General features: G+C 46.0%; 1 protein-coding gene and 1 pseudogene across 3 annotated transcripts in view; both read right to left on the bottom strand.

Moving 5' to 3' along the window:
* Nucleotides 1-660: 660 nt before the first annotated feature.
* Nucleotides 661-1756, bottom strand: LOC111752029 (uncharacterized; annotated as a pseudogene).
* The window catches only part of ZNF362 (zinc finger protein 362), a 45992-nt gene continuing 29571 nt past the window's right edge, over nt 1744-18164 (bottom strand). For all 3 annotated transcript variants that reach the window (XM_064281668.1, XM_003415477.4, XM_023554498.2), the window contains 3 exons: nt 7072-7150; nt 6783-6941; nt 1744-2480 (listed from right to left, as the gene is read on the bottom strand). In XM_064281668.1, coding sequence (XP_064137738.1) covers nt 2364-2480; nt 6783-6941; nt 7072-7150 — 355 coding nt within the window. In that variant the 3' untranslated portion in view covers nt 1744-2363. The remainder of the gene's footprint in view (nt 2481-6782; nt 6942-7071; nt 7151-18164) is intronic.

Below are 18164 nucleotides of genomic sequence, written 5' to 3'. Positions count from 1 at the left end.
ATAAATCCCCATTTGGATTGGGCTTTCCATCACTTGCAACCAGGTCTGGACAAACAAGGACTGTGAGGGTCAGAGAAGGAAGTGAACTCCCTGACGGTGAGCTCCTTGAAAATTCATCCTGAGTTATGCTGTCTCCCTCCCTCACACCTAGCACAGGGCCAGCCCTGATAGACTGTCAAATTCATTCCTGCATTTCCCTCTCAAGCAATAAAACACTGACCTGTATGGGGAAACTATGGGGCTTCTTGAGGGCCCCCAATCACTGGAATAACTTTCACAATTCAGGGTACTCATTATGGATCCCCAAGGGGGCTGGGGGTAACTGGACGTAGCTGCCCCTGGGAACAGGGGAAGCAAACCTCATTGGAGGGCCCAGCACATCTGAAAAGGTTTCAGAACCAGACAGATCAGGGTTAGATGTATGTTTCTATCACTTAATTGCAGCATGATCCCTGACAATAAACCCCCTCCTTGGTTTGCTGCCCACTTCACAGGAAAGTTGTTCAATGAGCATAAAGCACTCAACTCAGCCACAGGCCTACAATAAGGGATCATCCCCTTCCTTCCCCAAGCCTGGGGGGGCGGGGGAGGGGAGAGGAGCAGTGGAAAGGTGCCCCCCAGCCCCGCCCTCGCACAGAGCACACCACACACTACCGCCACCCGGGTGCAGGTACAGTTTATTCACAACAGAGAAATACAAAGAGCAGAGGGTTTGTAATTCCTTTGTTTCTTGCCCCCTTTAGTGTTTTCCCCCTACATTTGATTTTTATTTTGCTCCCTACCCCCTTCTTAAAATATAATGCAAACTTCTTTCCTGACGTGTCTCAGGGGCACCTGCCCTCACCTCCCTGCCACCAATATGCAGACTGAGAAGCCAACAGACTGTTTTCTCTTTTTTAATAAGGTAACTAGTTCTAAACATGGTGGCCTGGAGGTCCCATAGAAAAAAGCAAAGAGGTGTTAACAGTATGTATAACAGCATATTTACAGGGTAGTAACATGCGGACGAAAAGCTACAATACTGAGTATCAGACAACGCAAGTCAAACAAAGGGGGTGGGGTGGGGGCAGAGAACCCCATGGGAAAAGAAACCCCAGGAAACGTTAAACTGGTAAATCAATGGCGAGTTAAGGCTTAAAAGTGTATAAAAATAACACAGTTAATATTCAAAACGGAACTCCAGATACAGAATATATAGATGAGTTTCTGTCTAGCTTCCTTTTTTTTTTTTTTTTTTTCCTGGGGCGATGTGGGGGAGCTTCTCCGGGCTCTGTACATGGTTCCTATATACATGGACACGCATGGCTTTCAGATTGGGGTGTGTCTGTGGGGGCTGGGGGTAGGGTCTGCTCCTGGGACCCTCCTTCCCGAGGATCCCTTCCCTGCCGAGGGGTCTAGGGCCTGGGCTGGGGATCTCCTCCTCCATAGCAGGGAAGACTAATAACCCCGCCCTGGGCACTGCCCCCAACTGGAGGAAATTCTGGAGGCGGGGTTCTAGCCCTAGGCCCACTCCCTCCTTGTCCCCCTGCACAATCTGGGATGGCGGGAGAGGTAGCCGATAGGTTTCCTGGCCAGCACCGAGGTAGACTGGGGTGGTCTTCAGGGCAGCGAGGGGCCAGGTCTCACCCAGCCCACTCCCACCCCACTTCCCTGGGCCTGCTGCCCAGCCCAGCCCATCACTGCACCCTTTGGTCCTGCAGATCTCCTGGCCCCTCTCTGGTTTCCTCCTCTTGGAGCCTGGGCTCTGGTAGTTGCTTCATCCCTCTGCTCAGCAATGCCCAGGGCACAACTGGAGAGGTGCTAGCTGGGCACCTGGGGTGAGGAGCTCACTCCAGCTTCTTCCTGCCCCCTCCCACCTGGGGATCCCCTATGCAGTCCAGAAACATAGGCCTGAGCCTTCCCTCAAGACTTGAGGCCATGTGGCAGGAGAAGGTCCCACGCTGCCCTCTGGTTCTCTGTGTCCATCTGTCCGATTCTTTTAATTTCTCGGTCTTAGCAGCACCAACGTCTTGGCCAATAAATATCTTTTTTTTTGTTATTTCCAAAACTTAAAAAAAAAAAAAGGCCGTGAAGAAAGTGAAGGGTGGGGAACAAAAAAGAAAACTCAACAGAGAGATTCAAAGTGCTCTGAGATCGTCTTTGGATGCCACCAAAACAGTCCAGAATCTTGAGGTTGGCCTGACCGCCCCGGAGCCGGACCGGGTAGGGCTTCTACCACCCAGGCTGCCTGAAAGGTCGGGAAGGTTGTGAGAGCTCTCGGCTGTCGGCTGTTCCTGGAGGCCCCTGGAGGGAGCTGGGGCCTGGTGCTGCCGGGTCTGTGTCTTCCAGCGGGCCGGACCAGGTGGGGCAGCGCCTCGGTCGGCTCAGATGAGAGAGATCCGCACTGGGATGCCGGGGGACTCCGTCCTCTGGGGTGAGTGATGACTCACCAGGTGCTCCACCACCGTGTGTTTGGACATGTGCTTCATCAGGTAGGTCTCCTGTGGGCAAAGGAGAAATTTAGACCATGTGGTCCCTGGGTGGTACAAACGGTTTGCACTCAGCTACTAGCTGGAAGGTTGGTGGTTCATACCCACATAGGAGCACCTCGGAAGACAGGTATGTCAGTCTCCTAAAGGTCACAGCCTTGAAAGCCCTATGGAGCAGTTTTACTCTGCACACATGCACATGGGGTAGCTGTGAGTCAGAACTGACTCGATGACAACTAACTATCTGCAACGTTGTTGGTTCAAACTCACCCAGGGGTGCCTGGGGAGAAAGGCCTGGTGATCTACTTCCGTAAGATTACAGCCACTGAAAACCCTATGGAACACAGTTCTACTGTGACATACATGGTGTCGCCAGGAGTCGGAATCTACAGGGCCGCAATGGTTTTTTTTTTTTTAGGGAAGGCACTAAAGGATGCAGTTCCACAAGTGGCCACTAGAGGGATCCTTGGTAGGAGGGCCAGCCAGCGGAGTGTAGATACCGCTCCAGGGATGCGGGCTTACTTTCTGGAGTCTGAGCCCATAGCATGCTGGCCCTTCAGTGGTGCCCACCGGGGGCTCCCCTGGGCTGGGCCAGCAGCCATTTACCAACTTACTGTACTGGGGTGTGCCGGCTGAACTGCAGTCTTGCCAGGCTGAGCACAGTTCCCCCCATCTGGATGATTTTCCCGTTTGTGGCAAGGCAGTAAGCCTAGGTTTGAACCTAGGTCTGCCATTTCTTAGTGATGGGATCTTGAACAAGTCATTATACCCCTCCGAGCCTCAGTTTCCTTCTCTGTAAGTGGGGATACTGAAGGAACAACCTCAAAGGGTTGTGATGGTGATGAGGATAAAGCCCTTGGCATCTAGTAAGGAGCCTTGGTGGCACTACAATTAAGTATTTGGCTGCTAACCAAGAGGTTGGCTGTTTGAACCCACCAAGCAGTTCTGCAGAAGAAAGGCCTGGCAATCTGCTTCCATAAAAAATAAAGCCTAGAAAACCCTATGGGGCAGTTCTACTCTGTCATATGGGGTCTCTGTGAGTCAGAATCGACTCAACAGCATCCACCAAGAACAAGGGTTGAGGGGACCACTCTGTCCCCGTTCCTTACATTTCATTCCAGGTGTCAGTGGGTCCTCTGGCCTCTCCACCCTCACTCGACCCCATCTTGGGGAGAAGGTAGCCTAATCTGCTTGGTGAGCTTGGGGAACATAAACTGGGCATGCTCAGCTCATCCCTCCAGCCAGCACAGGCTCTGCTACGCCTGACCTGAGATGCCCGTGATGATGGGCAAGGCCACCCAGGGCCTCACCTGCAGGCCCCAAACCCCTCACACTAAGCTACGTCCTCCCACTTGGCCTTTATCAGTAACAGAGCTGGTACTCTGGTTCTCCACTTGCCACTCCTTGGCCTCATACCTCAATTTGCTCAGGATCCAGCAAAGGAAACCCTCAAATGTGGTGGCAACACGCTATTAAATGACACCAGAGGGACATAATCAACAAAATCCAAACCAGGAGACTACAGGACAAACAACCCAATTTCTTCAACAAATAAATTGCAAAGAAAAAAAGGGGGGACAGAACATATTAAGAGATCTGAGAGGCTGGATGAACCCCTGAAACTACTGCCCTGAGATCATCTTTAAAACTTGAACCAAAAATATACCCTGAAGTCTCCTTAAAACCAAGCAATGGTGTAGCTTAACTAGTAAAAAATGTCTACACTGAGCATTAGGCTTTTTTAAAAACGATATGAGATCAAAGTGACAAAAGCAACTTGAGAGATTAGATAGGAACTTTAGGGGACAGTGAGTTGATGTCAATGACAGAGGAGCAACTAAGAAAAGGAGGGTAAGAATTGTTACACAACTCGAATACAATCAATGTCACCTGAATTGTACATGTAGAAATGGTTGAATTGGTGTTATGTTTTGCTGTGTATATTCTCAAGGCCAACACCAAAATTTTCAAAAAAGAGACTTAAGAGATATTACCAACCAGTTGCAATGTAGGAACCATATTTGGATCTTGATTAAAGAATAAAGTTGTAAATAAAAAAAATTACGGCATTCACGAGACAAATGGAAACGCGACCATTGGTTATTTGATGTTACTAAGGAGTTATGATGAATTATCTTTAAGTAATATGCAGGTATTGTGGATATATACAAAAAAAGAAGTTCTTACCGTTAGAGACAAACCAAACATTGAGAAATTTTTACAAATGAAATCATATGATATCTGGGTTTTACTTCAAAAAATAAGGGCATGTATGGGGTTAGATTGGTTGATGGGTTTGGGAGCTGACGGGGACATGAAGGTTCACTATTCTGCTCTCTTTTATTTACTAAAGTAGTTTTAACAACTGCTCCATTAAAATGTAAACAAAAAAATAGTAGTAATTATTCTTGTTCTGTGTAGAGAGTCCAGCCAAGCCCAGTTCAGCATGGGACCTCAGGCCAGGTGAGATCTAAGCCCCATCCCCTGAGTTCAGACAGATGCTCGCAGCCATGAGACTTGGCACGAGGCAGGAACTGGCTCAAGCTCAGCCAGTAAGTCGGGGCTCCCAAGTCTCTGGGGCTCCCCCACACCCCTTTGGGCTCACATCCCTGCAGGTTCTGGCCTCTCAGTCTCTCAATTCCCCTCCGCCCCTTTAACTCCAGGGAGGGACGAATGACGCGTACTCAGCACTTAGCAAGCAGTAGCCTTGGCTGGCACCTGACAAATACACCAACCACAAACCTGCAATTCATGTGTCCTTGCCAGCCTGAGTGGCCTTTCAAAAATATACTCTGACAGCCCCTTCCCAGGGGTTTCCCATTATATCTGAAAAAGTACTCCAACTCCCTATCAGGGCCCCAAGGCCCTCCGTGACCTAGTTTTAGTTCCTTAAACACACTAAGTTTGTTCCTCCTCAGGGTGTCTGCACCATTGTTCCCTTGCACAGAGGTCCCTTCCCCTCTTTCTCCTCTTCACCTCACAAATTATCCTTCAAGGCTTCATCTAAATGTCACTTCCTAGATGACCCACCTGGACCCACCCCCTTCTCTACATTTTGTCCTCCCTACTGTCTTTCAAAACATACCTTTCCTTTACCAACCAAAAAAAACCAAACCTGCTGCGTCCATTCCGCCTCATAGCGACCCTATAGGACAGAGTAGAATGGCCTCATAGGGTTTCCAAGGAGCGGCTGGTGGCTTCGAGCTGCCGACCTTTCAGTTAGCAGCTAAGCTCTTAACCACTGTGCCACTGGGGCTCCTTCCTTTATCACAGTGATTCTCAAATGGTGGTGACTTTGCCTTCCAGGGAACATTTGGTGATGCCAGGAGACATTTTTGGTTGGTATAACTGGGGTGAGGGTACTACTGGCATCTAGTGGGTAGAGGTCAAGGATGCTGCTAAATATCCTAAAAGGCACAGGATGACCCCACAACAGAGAATTAGCCATCCCAAATTGTCAATAGCGTCAGGGTTAAGAAACCCTGCTTTGTAGCAATTACCACAGTTTTTCATGACAAATTTATTCATGTGGTTACTTGTTTAATATCGGTCTCCTCCAGTAGACTCTAACCTCCCATAAAGAACGTATCTGTTTCGTTCCTCCTGATTCTGAAGTAGCTGGCACAAGTGTTCAGTAAACACTGAGTGAAGAGATAATTGTAACGGCTAGGTTTATTAGCCACTGACTTTACCATCCAGCAGCTCTATGAGTTAAGAATTATTACCTCCTCCATTTTACAGATGAAGAAACTGAGGCGCAGAGACCTCTATGCTGGGCATACAAGGTGATCTGTTAACCAGAACATTTAATTAACCAAAAGGACACACCCTCTTCTGGGTGTCATTAGGCTGGCCCTCTTTTGGGGAAATTCCTACCCAGGGACAGGGGGCTGAATGTAATGAACTTTCTGGTGCTCTTCAGGCCTTTCCTGAGAATTGAGGGGTGGCTCTGGACCAAGTCACTGTGCCACCTTGTGGCCATGACAGGAGTTGCAGTTTCACCAGCAGCAGGAAGGCCCTTCTCCCTCCCAGACTCCCCACTCCCTCCTTGGGTATCCAGGGCTTGGACTGAACTACACCTCAGGAACCCAGGCTAAGGGAGGCAAGGGGTGGGGGGCTCAGCCAGAACTAGGAAGCAGAAGTCCTGGGTTCAAGCCCTGGCTTTGCCACTCACTGTGATCTTAGGAGCCACTTCCCCTCTCTGGGCCTCAGTTTCCTTGTCTGGAAATGGGAAGAGTCAGCATAGGTCTGAGAAGGAGGAGGAAGCGGAGGCCCAGGGAAAGGAGGGGGCGCCCTGGCAGGGCCAGCACTCACCGAGGTGTAGGCCCGCCCACACATGCTGCAGCAGTAGGCCTTGGCGTGCTTGATGGCATGGGCCGACAGGTGGATCTGCAGGGAGGCGGAGTCCGAGTAGGCCCGGTAGCAGTTGGGACACTTGTAGGGCTTGTCCTTGTTGTGCTGGCGCTGGTGAGACTGTGGGGAGCATGGCACGGGGTCATGAGACAGGCAGGAACCCCAAGCCCCACCCCCTTCTTATGCTCCCTTGTGTGGGGGCAGGCAAGCTGTGCACCTGGTGGGTAGGAGGCAGGCAGGCACTACTCACCTGGAGGTTGGAGAGCTGAGTGAAAGCCTTTTCACAGCCAGGATGTGGGCACTTGTAGGGTCTGTCGCCTGTGTGGATTCTGCAATGGGCAGCTCAGTGAGGTGGAGGGCCTTGAAAGACCCCCTGTGCCAGCTCTAGCCCCTAAGCCCGTGGCTGGCCTGGGCTACCCCGCTGGCCCCCAAGCCTCCCAGTCTCCACCCCACACACTCTCCCCAGGGACCAAGAGTGAGCACCAGGCAAGAGCTGGGGACTTCAAAGGCGCCCCCTTCTCTTGCTTCCTGACGCCTGTCTGTGACCAGGACCTTCCTCATAGACCCGGCTGAGCCCACCCCTCACCAGCACCCACTCAGGGACTCAGTGAAGGCCTCCAGTTAATCCTGAGGAACTTGCTTCAACTGCGCTCTGCCCCCTCTTCTGAAAAACCCACCCTGCACATCATCCACTGAAAAGAGCACAGACCCGCAGCTTTGTCACGACCGTCCCTGCCCACCCTGCCTCTTCTCTTAGGAGACGTTTCCCTTTGGCTGCAATGGCCCTCGACTTCTTGTCCCTGCCCCTCCCCACGTCATGATGGCTATGTGGTCACCATGGCACTGGAGCTCAGCCCCTCTGAGTCCCTCCTGTCCCCCCATCTGGACACTCTGGAGCTGGCAAGGGAGTGGAAAGTGGGGCACTTTGGAGCTCCTCAAACCTGGAGTCTCCTCAAACCTTCTAACTAGCTGTGTATACCCACTGCCATCAAGTAAATGCCGACTCACGGTGACCCCATAGGACAGAGTAGAACTGGTGAATTTCCAAGAAGTGACTGGTGGATCCAAGCTATCGACCTTTTGGTTAGCAGCCGAGCTCTTAACCACTGTGCCACCAGGGCTCCTGACTAGTTGTGTGACCTTGGGCCTTAGTTTCTTCATGTGCAAATTGGGGATAAAAACACAGGCCTACCTCACAGGGCTTTGTGACAATTCTATTAGATAATACATGCAAGGAAGAGGCTTAGCCTAGTATTGGCACAAAGCCAGCACTTAATAACCATTCACCAGTATTATTATTACTCATTCATTCAACATTTACTCCATCATGTCCCTTGTGCCAGGACCATGCTAGCCCAGGAATAGATCAGTGAACAAAACAAAACCACTGCCTTGTAAAAGCAAGCATGAAGTACGAAACAAAATAAGTAAATCACACGCGGAAGGCAAAAAGTGCTGTGAGAAAACAACAGAACAAGGTGAGGGGAATTGTGAATGCCAGAGAAAGAAGGGTGCCATTTTAAATAGGGTAATTAGGGTGAGCATTGTTGAGGTGATCTGGAGCAAGGACTTGAAGGCTGACGGTAGTCTTTTCTGTTTTGTGTTACAGCTCAGGCTTGTCACCTGTGCCCAGGGGAGGACTGACCAGGTGGTGGAGCTCAAGAGCCTGGCATGCACCAATGACAGTCCTTCTCTCCTTTCCACACTTAAGCCTTTTTACTAACACTCTGGGCTTGTCTTTAATCATCTGTTCTGGCAAATTCTCTGCGCCAAACAGCTGGGCAACGAACACCAACTGGGCCTGAACCTTGTTGCCTAATTTGCCAATGAGCATTAAGTGGGGGGAGGATCCAGATCTGCCAACCTATGCCCTCTCCTTCCTCCAGTGCCCCAGTCCATCTAGCTGACTCGTTTGCTTTACTCATCAACAAGTGCATCTTGAGGGCTCTTGGGCAGGCCTGGTGCTAGATTCAGGGCCATGATGTTGAGTAAAAAACATTCCCTACTTCAAATAAGCCACAAATGTTGGCTGCTCACTATAAACACTGATAAAGTCAAATTCCTTAGCATGTTCCCGACATCACTGGCATGAATCAAAAAAACAGAAAATAACAAAGGTCGAAGAGGCTGCGGGGAGATCAGAACTCTTATGCACTGCTGATGGGAATGCAAAATGGTGCAACCATTTTGGAAAACAATATGGCACCTCCTTAAAAAGCTAGAAATAGAAATGCTAGATCCAGCAATCCATTCCTAGGAATATATCCTAGAGAAATAAGAGCCATCACACGAATAGACATATGTACATCCATGTTCATTGCAGCATTATTCTCAATAGCAAAAAGATGGAAACAACCCAAGTGCCCATCAACAGATGAATGCATAAACTATGGTACACACACACAATGGAATACCATGCAATGACAAAGAACAATGATGAATCTGCAAAACATCTCACGACATGGATGAATCTGGAGGGCATTATGCTGAGTGAAATAAGTCCACAACCAAAGGACAAATACTATATGAGACCACAATTATAAAAACTCATGAAAAGGTTTACACCCAAAAAGAAACAATCTTTGATGGTTACAAGGGAGGGGAGAGGTGGGGAAGGAGTAACACTAACTAGACAATAGATCAGAAACCCTGGTGGCGCAGTAGTTAAGAGTTCAGCTGCTAACCAAAAGGTCAGCAGTTCGAATCCACCAGGTGCTCCCTGGAAACCCTAAGAGGCAGTTCTACTCTGTCCCATAGAGTCGCTATGAGTCGGAATTGACTCGACAGTAATGGGTTAGATGATAGATAAGTGGTAACCTGGGTGAAGAGTAAGACAGTACACAATACTGGGGAAGTCAGCATACCTTGACCACGGTAAGGTCATGGAAGCTCCACAGACACTTCCATATTCCCTGAGGGACCAAATTACTGGGCTGAGGGCTAGGGACCATGGTCTTGGGGAACATCTAGCTCAACTGGTATAACATAGTTTATAAAGCAAATGTTCTACCTCCTACTTTGGTGAGTAGTGTCTGGGGTCTTTAAAAGCTTGTGAGTGGCCATCTAAGATACTCCACGGGTCTCGCCCCATCTGGAGCAAGGGAGGATGAAGAAAACCAAAGATACAAGGGAAAGATTACTCCAAAAGGACTAATGGACCACAACTATCACAGCCTCCACCAGACTGAGTCCACAACTAGATGGTGCCCAGCTACCACCACCACCTAGTGCTCTGACAGGGAACACAACAGAGGGTCCCGGACAGAGCTGGAGAAAAATGTAGAATGAAATTCTAACTCACACACACACAAAAAAAAACCCACCAGATTACTGGTCTGACAGAGACTGGAGGAAACTGAGAGTATGGCCCCCGGACACCCTTGTAACTCAGTACTGAAGTCCCTCCTGAGGTTCATCCTTCAGCCAAAGATTAGACAGGCCCATTAAACAAAACAAGACTAAATAGGCACACCAGTCCAGGGGCAAGGGCAAGAAGGCAGGAGGGGACAGGGAAGCTGGCAATGGGGAACCCAAGGTCAGGAAGGGAGGGTGTTCACATGTCATGGGGGTGGCAACCGATGTCACAGAACAATGTGTATTAGTTGTTTAATGAGAAACTAATTTGCTCTGTCAACCTTCATCTAAAGTATAATAAAAAAAAAAAATTCATTAGCGTGTCATTCCAGGCCCCTCAACATGTGGTCCAGCCTCACCTACCTTCTCTTATGTGCTCTACATGGTCCTCGAGAACTGTTTCTTTTTATTTTAAAAAAATATTTATTTTTGGTGAAAATATACAGAGCAAAACATGCACCCACTCGACAATTTCAGTGACATTGGCTACATTCTTCACTTTCTCTCAACAATCTCGCTATTTCGACTCAAATTGTTTCAGCCCCATTGACTTAGACTCACTTCCCCCCCAGTCTTCTCATCTGGGCTTTAGAGTTACCAGTGTCAATTTGGTCTCATATATATCACCTTTTAAAAGAGTACAATACTCAAGGCATATGTTCTTTACTAACTGGGCTAAACTGTTGTTTAAAGATGACTTCAGGGGATAGTTTTGGTTAAAGGTTTAAAGAGTATCAAGAAATGATTTCCGATCTGCCAACCAAGTCTGCCGATCTCTCACCAGCACACCCATGCTGGGCTGTGTCCTCAGACTCAAGGCTGCCTGCTTTTCTGCCTGCTGAATGTCATCCCATCCTTTCAAACCCCCTCTGACAGCAGGGCTCAAGCCGCCAACCTTCCCTTCCCAGTATAAAAGCCCCTTCATCAGGGCAGCCTTCCCTGGCCCTCCAGACTAGGTCAGGCCTCTGCTACCACTCCCAAGCACCACAGACATCCCTTTCCTGGAAATCTGTGCACCGGTAGTTATTTCCTCAATATCTGATCGCTTTTTTTTTTTTTTTTTTTGCTGCCTCCTTGAGGGCAAGGACTCCTTTGGTCTCGTTCATCATCATCCAGTGCCTGGCACAGGCTCAGCACCAAGAAAACTCCATACCTAGTTGTTGAATGAATGAAGGCAACCGAGCACTTTCTCTCTGAAGTCAGTCCTTGACAACAGTCATGTGCTCTGCATCATCAATAACTTCCATCCCTCAGATATATTTCATGAGTGTTTGTTGAATGAATGACTGACTGTCCTCCAGGGACCAGCCAAGGCCTCCTGACCAGGAAACTATCCCTCTAGCCTCCTCCTGTCCAAGCATAACTGCCTGGCCTCCCCTCCCTGGCCTCCCAGCCTCAGCCTCTCCTCTCCTGATCTCAGCCACAGCAGCAGCTGCAGGGATCTGACCTTGTCACAGTCCTGCTTTGCAACCTCCACTGCCTCCCTCCATTTCCAGGACAGAGTACAGACCCCTGCCCAGTATTCAAGCCCTTTAGCTTCCTCCTCTGCCACTGCTCCCCCCAGCTCAGCATCATACCAACATCCCCTCAACACATACAGACATTTCCCTGGCAAGGCTCGAGCCTTCAGGCATGCCATTCCCTCTGCCAAGGATGCCCTCCTCCCTCTTTGAGTTGAAATTTGTGTCCCTGGACTGCCTCCACCCCATTGCCCCAGGCTCACCCTGGAGGTCCCAAAGATTCACTCTGGTCTCTTGCCTGGCACCTCCACCCCTATGTGACCTCTTCTTCTGCAGCTTAACACCCCGGCCCCTTTCTTCTTCCTGAGGCATGGGCTGCTCTTTGGTGCACTAGGCTTGAATCCCACTCCTGCCACCTCTTAACTGTGTGACCTTGGGCAAATGACTTTCCTCCCAGAGTCTCACTTTCCTCACCTCTAAAATACAAATCATAATAAGGATGGTAAGTATTAAATGACTTCATGTTAATCATCGAAAACACAGAAACAACCAGACTCTATCTACTGCCATTCAACAGAGACCCTTTCCTGTTGTTTGCCCCAACAGAGAACCAGTCAGATGATATAATCCAATCTATCTTTGCAATACTTGATGTTCATAAAATATTTTTGCAGTGTTTGTTCTTAATACATTAATTTCTTTTTAAGATAAATCATTTATGAAAAACAACAAAGACGGAATTTTTTTCAATGTGTAAATAAACTTATTAAGGATTCATTAGTCATCATTTTTCTTTTATTTCCCAAGTAATAAACCACACATTATGTTCAATGTCTTCAGTCATGCTGTGCTTTGTAACAAAAACAATGGTAGAGATACTGTAAGTTAACATTCCTGGAGACGATTGCCTCTCTGTGGCATTTTTTCAGATTCTTTATCTCTTATGTAGAAATCAAAATTCACACTGTACAAGGATTTTATGGACACCTTCTATATGAAAGCACCTTATGCAGGGCCAGGCACAAAGTAGATTTTTGAGAAGGAATAGTGTTACTGTTGTTGGTATTATTACCATTATCATCATCAGTCTTGAGAAAACAAAATGACACCTTCCTCTGCCACAATTATCATCACTCATGTACGTAACACCACACAGTAAGGAAAAGAAAAACAGAAACAAAAAACATTTGCATCCTGAATAAACAAGCAAACCAATCCAGAGTCACTCTATCTAGCACTAGTTCCCCAAATAAATAAAACCTTGAGGACTTTCCCATAAGTTACTAACTCCCTCACAAAACAATGTTATCCTCGACTTTGGCAATATGACATCTGCAGATATGTGATAACTTTTGTACATAAACTAGTTGGATGACATGACTGCTGTTTTTCCACCATGAACAGAACAACTACAAACTTCTGTTTCTTTTCTCTTTAAATGTGCCTGTGGTATTTGTTCTTTAGTGTGCTGATCCTTCTGAAGTCTGGACTTCTGCATCATTTTGCAAGTTACCTATGTTTCTTTACTTGTTGAGTCTTCCTTTCACAGAGGGGGTCCTATCGAGATGCTCCAGATTCACCAGACCCACTAACGGGCATCACCCAAAAAGTGCACCCATGCACATCTTTCTAGGCTCCCAGGGTGAATCTTGCCCACCCTGATTCAAACTCTATTTTCTATTACTTGACCAAGGCTAGTTCTATTTTGGACATAACCTAATTTTATTCTCTTTATTAGTTAGTGACAGTAGCCTTGGGAAGATGGATTAGATTATATGATCTGACTGTCTGGTTCTCTGTCAAGGGGCAAACAACAGAAAAGGGTCTCTGTCAAATGTCAGGAGACAAGAAATCTAGAATCTGCTTGTTTCTTTGTGTTTGGCTTTTTCTGTTTGTTTGTCTAAAGACTGGTACTGGAAGAACAAAGTGGGAGACCTCACGCTACCTGATTTTAGAACCTATTATACATTAACAGTAATCAAAACAGCCTGGTACTGGTACAAGAACAGATACATAGACCAATGGAACAGAACTGAGAAATCAGGTGTAAATTTATCCATCTATGAGCAGCTGATATTTGACAAAGGGCCAAAGTCAGTTAAATGGGGAAAAGACAGTCTCTTTAACAAATGGTACTGGTATAAATGGATATACATCTATAAAAAAACGAAACAGGATCCATAACTCACACCATACACAAAAACTAACTCAAAATGGATCAAAGACCTAAATATAAAATCTAAAACAATAAAGATCTTGGAAGAAAAAACAGGGACAACACTAGGGGCCCTAATACCTGGCATAAATAGTATACACACCATAACTAACAATGTACAAACACCAGAAGAGAAACTAGATAACTGGGAGCTCTAAAAAATCACTTATGCTCATCAGAAGAATTCAACAAAAGAGTAAAAAGAACCTACAGTCTGGGAAAAACTTTTTGGTCACAACATATCCGGTAAGGGTCTAATCTCTAAAATCTGGAAGATATTGAAACACCTCAAACAAGGAGAAGACAAATAATTCAGTTAAAAAAATGGGCAAAGGATATGAACAGACACTTCACCAAAGAAGACATTTTTTTTTTTTTTAACAGACACAGGAAGAAACGCTTACAATCATTAGCCATTACAGAAATGCAAATCAAAACTACATTGAGATACCATCTCATCCCAACAAAACTGGCACTAATCCAAAAAAAAAAATTACAAATGTTGTAGAGGTTGTGGGGAGACTGGAACTCTTACGCACTGCTGGTGGAAATGTAAAATGGTACAACCACCTTTGAAAACAATATGGCACGTCTTTAAAAAGCTAGAAATAGAGAAATATTATACAATCCAGCAATACCAGTCCTAGGAATACACCCTAGAGAGAGAAGAGCTGTCACATGAATGGACATATATGCACACCCATGTTCACTGCAGCACTATTCACAATAGCAAAAAGATAGAAATAACCTAGATGCCCACCAACAGATGAATGGATAAACAAACTGTGGTACATACACACAATGGAATACTATGCAGTGACAAAGAACAATGATGAATCTGTGAATCACCTCACAACATGGATGAATCTGGAGGACGTATGCTGAGTGAAGTCAGTCAGTCACAAAAGGACAAATACAGCATGAGACCACTATTGTAAGAACTCAAGAAAATGTTTACACACAGAAAAAAGCATTCTTTGATGGTTATACGGGGAGGGCGGAAGGGGAAATCAGTAACTTGATAGTAGACAATATAGGGGAAACCAGCACAACTGGACCAAAGCAAAAGTACAGAACTTTCCTAGGGTCATCCAAACACTTTGAGGGACTGAGTGGCTGGGGCTGGGGCTGTGGTCTGGAGACCATAGTCTCGGGGGATATCTAAGTCAACTGGCATAACACAGTTTATAAAGAAAATGTTCTAATTCCACTTTGGTGAGTAGTATCTGGGGTCTTAAAAGCCTACAAGCAGCCATCTAAGATACATCTATTGGTCCCATCCCATTTGGAGCAAAGCAGAATGAAGCAACCCAAAGACACAAGGAAAATACTAGCCCAGAGGACTAAAGGACCACATGAATCACAGGCATCACCAGCCTGAGACCAGAAGAACTAGATGGTGCCTGGCTACCACCAATGACCACCCTGACAGGGATCACAACAGAGAGTCCTGGACAGAGGAGGAGAGAAATGTAGAACAGAATTCAAATTCACATGAAAAGACCAGACACACTGGTCTGACAGAGACTGAAGGAACCCCTGAAACTATGGCCCCCAGACACTGCAAACCCAGAACTGAAACCATTCCCGAAGCCCACTTTTTGGACAAAGATTAGACAGGCCTATGAAACAAAAGATAATACATGTGAGGAATGTGCTTCTTAGTTCAATCGAATATACGAGACCAAATGGGCAGCTCCTGTCCAAAAGGCAGAACAAGAAGGCAGAGAGGGACAATAACTGGATGAATGGACACAGGGAGCCCAGGGTGGAATAGGAGGGCATGTTGTCACATTGTGGGGATTGCAACCAATGTCACAAAACAATATGCGTATAAATTTTTGAATGAGAAATTAACTTGAGCTGTAAACTTTCACCTAAAGCACATTAAAAAGAGAAGAAAAAAAGATGATGGAGTTAAAAGAGGGGAAGGAATAAGTAACATAAAACAGCTGCTAGTTCCTGACTCTGTAACTGGTCATGAGGATGGATGTTGAGGAAAAAAGGGATAGACTGTATTATTCTTTGTGAATCCGCTATAGCCATCCCACTCACTTCCACAAAGCATTTTAAATAAATCCTTATGAAATTAAAAAGAGAAAAAGGATTCTGGTACTTTCAGGCATTTGGGATACCCACCTTTTTGCCACTGAGTCAAAACATATCAGTTTAATTACATACACCACTGCCTAATGACTAATAAGGATCCCTGGTGGCGCAGTGGTTAAGCGCTCGGCTGCTAACCAAAAGATCGGTGGTTTGAACCCACCAGCAGCTCCGAGGGAGAACAGACCTGGAGATCTGCTCCCGTAAAGATTGCAGCCTGGGAAACCCCATGCAGCAGTTCTACTCCGTCACATGGGGTTGTTATGAGTTGGAATTGACTCAAGGGCACACAACAGCAACATATGTATGTGTATATTTATATATATACACACACTTATGTGTACGTATATATAAACATCTACGTATGTACTTTTTAAACAGACAAAAGCAACATTCTTTCCATGTACAGACTGGTATAATAAGTATCAACAAAGACATTTCTTTAAAAAGATTTCATTTCTAGATTTATAATACCCTTTTTTTTTTTCTTTATCAATTGGTGACAATTATAACCCACACTTTATGGGATAAATGAAGACTCTGAAGGTGGGTCAATGCCCTTGCTGCCTAAATATGCTCTTGTTCTGAAAAACTGACCACACATTATACCTTAACAGAGGACTCCGTTCCCCTCCATTCTGGTAGTGCTGATTATTATAACGGACCTCGGACCGTTAGTCTTATCAACAGGTCTGCTTTGCCCCTCACACTTGCCTAAAGGCCTCTGCTTCAAGCTGCAGGTCAGAAACTGAATCTTCTGAAAGAAACATCAAAAGAATGATGGCCTCAGTAAAGGACTGTTGCAGATCTGCTTGGCTCTTCATACTTCAGGGACTAGACTAGTGGGGACAGGCTTCCCGCTGACATCATCACCACGACCAAACACCGCCCTAGGCTAGGCAGGATCCAATCGTCTTTAGTGCAGAGGCAGACAACTTTGTAAAGTGGACTAACTACCCCAAAGTCAGCAGAGGGGGAATTATTACCCATGACTGGGTGAAACGGATTTGTGATCAATGTCCTATTCTCTAAAGGGCAGATGAGGAAACTCTTTTTCCCCCCAATCTATCTCTAGTCCTCAATTTGTTGTCTATTGTTGGTAGGTGCTGCTGACTCACAGCAACCCCACATGACACAGCAGAACTGTCCCGTTGGCTTTTCTGGGCTATAATCTTTACAAGGAGCAGATTGCCAGGTCTTTCTTCTGCAGAGGCTCTGGGTGGGTTCAAAGGGCCAACCTTTCTGTTAGCAGCCAAGCACTTACTGTTGCACCCCCAGGGCCTCCTTAATCCTCAACTTAGGAGGCTGTATTTATACAAATTGGAATAAAATATTCCTTACATGGTGCCTTGTTCCAACTATTCCTTCAGAATTCTGGGGCAAAAAAAAAAAAAAAACCCACGAACATTTAATATAGATAAAAAAAAAAAAAAAACAGTAAATCATCAAAGAGACTTTAAAATAATAATTCTATTGAAAATAACATATAATTGGCCTGATCTACAAAGCTACTCAGAACAATTGCTAAAAATTATTTCCAGTGCCTTTCCTGAGCCACTTCTCTTTTTATGACTGTTAGTTACGTAAGTAGGTTCAATACGAATCTGTCCCCCTTCCTAACAGGATATAATTGGGCAAATCAAATTTGTAACCATGACCATGCCACAAATGTCACATTTAAAGACAACTCTCACTTAATGAGGCAAGACAAGCTTGAGCGTGAGAAACAAGGACCGTACTTTGTATATGGAAATGAGGCCTCCCCTCCAGAAACTGGACTGGATCTCCTCAATGGCTGGTGGAACCCCAGCCTTTCAGGTTATTTAAAAAACAAAAGCCAAGTCCTGCTAGTCCAGGAACACTGACAAGCTTGGGAACCCCTCAAAAGAAGATACCCGTCCCATTACAGGCTGCATGAGCACAACCTGGCAGAGGTGAATTGGATGGTTCTATGTTCCTGATCTCAGAAATATAAGAAAATAAAAATACTTCTAAAACAACAAGTTAAAATTATGACCCAGGTGCTTTCCAAACCCTACTGAAAGAAGTTAACCCTCCAGCTTTTGTACTGTGTGCTCTAGTTTAGATAACCACTCACCATAGAGGATTTTCTTTATTAATTTATTAATCGACATACTTATGCACTTAAAATTGGCCAAATTAAAAAAAAAAAAGTGAAATAAACGGCAAAATCAGAAAATTGCTGAA

This window comes from Loxodonta africana, chromosome 3 (assembly GCF_030014295.1).
Source record: "Loxodonta africana isolate mLoxAfr1 chromosome 3, mLoxAfr1.hap2, whole genome shotgun sequence".
NCBI lineage: Eukaryota > Metazoa > Chordata > Mammalia > Proboscidea > Elephantidae > Loxodonta > Loxodonta africana.
Note: the sequence above shows the minus strand (reverse complement) of the source record. Positions and strands in the feature narration are given on the sequence as shown.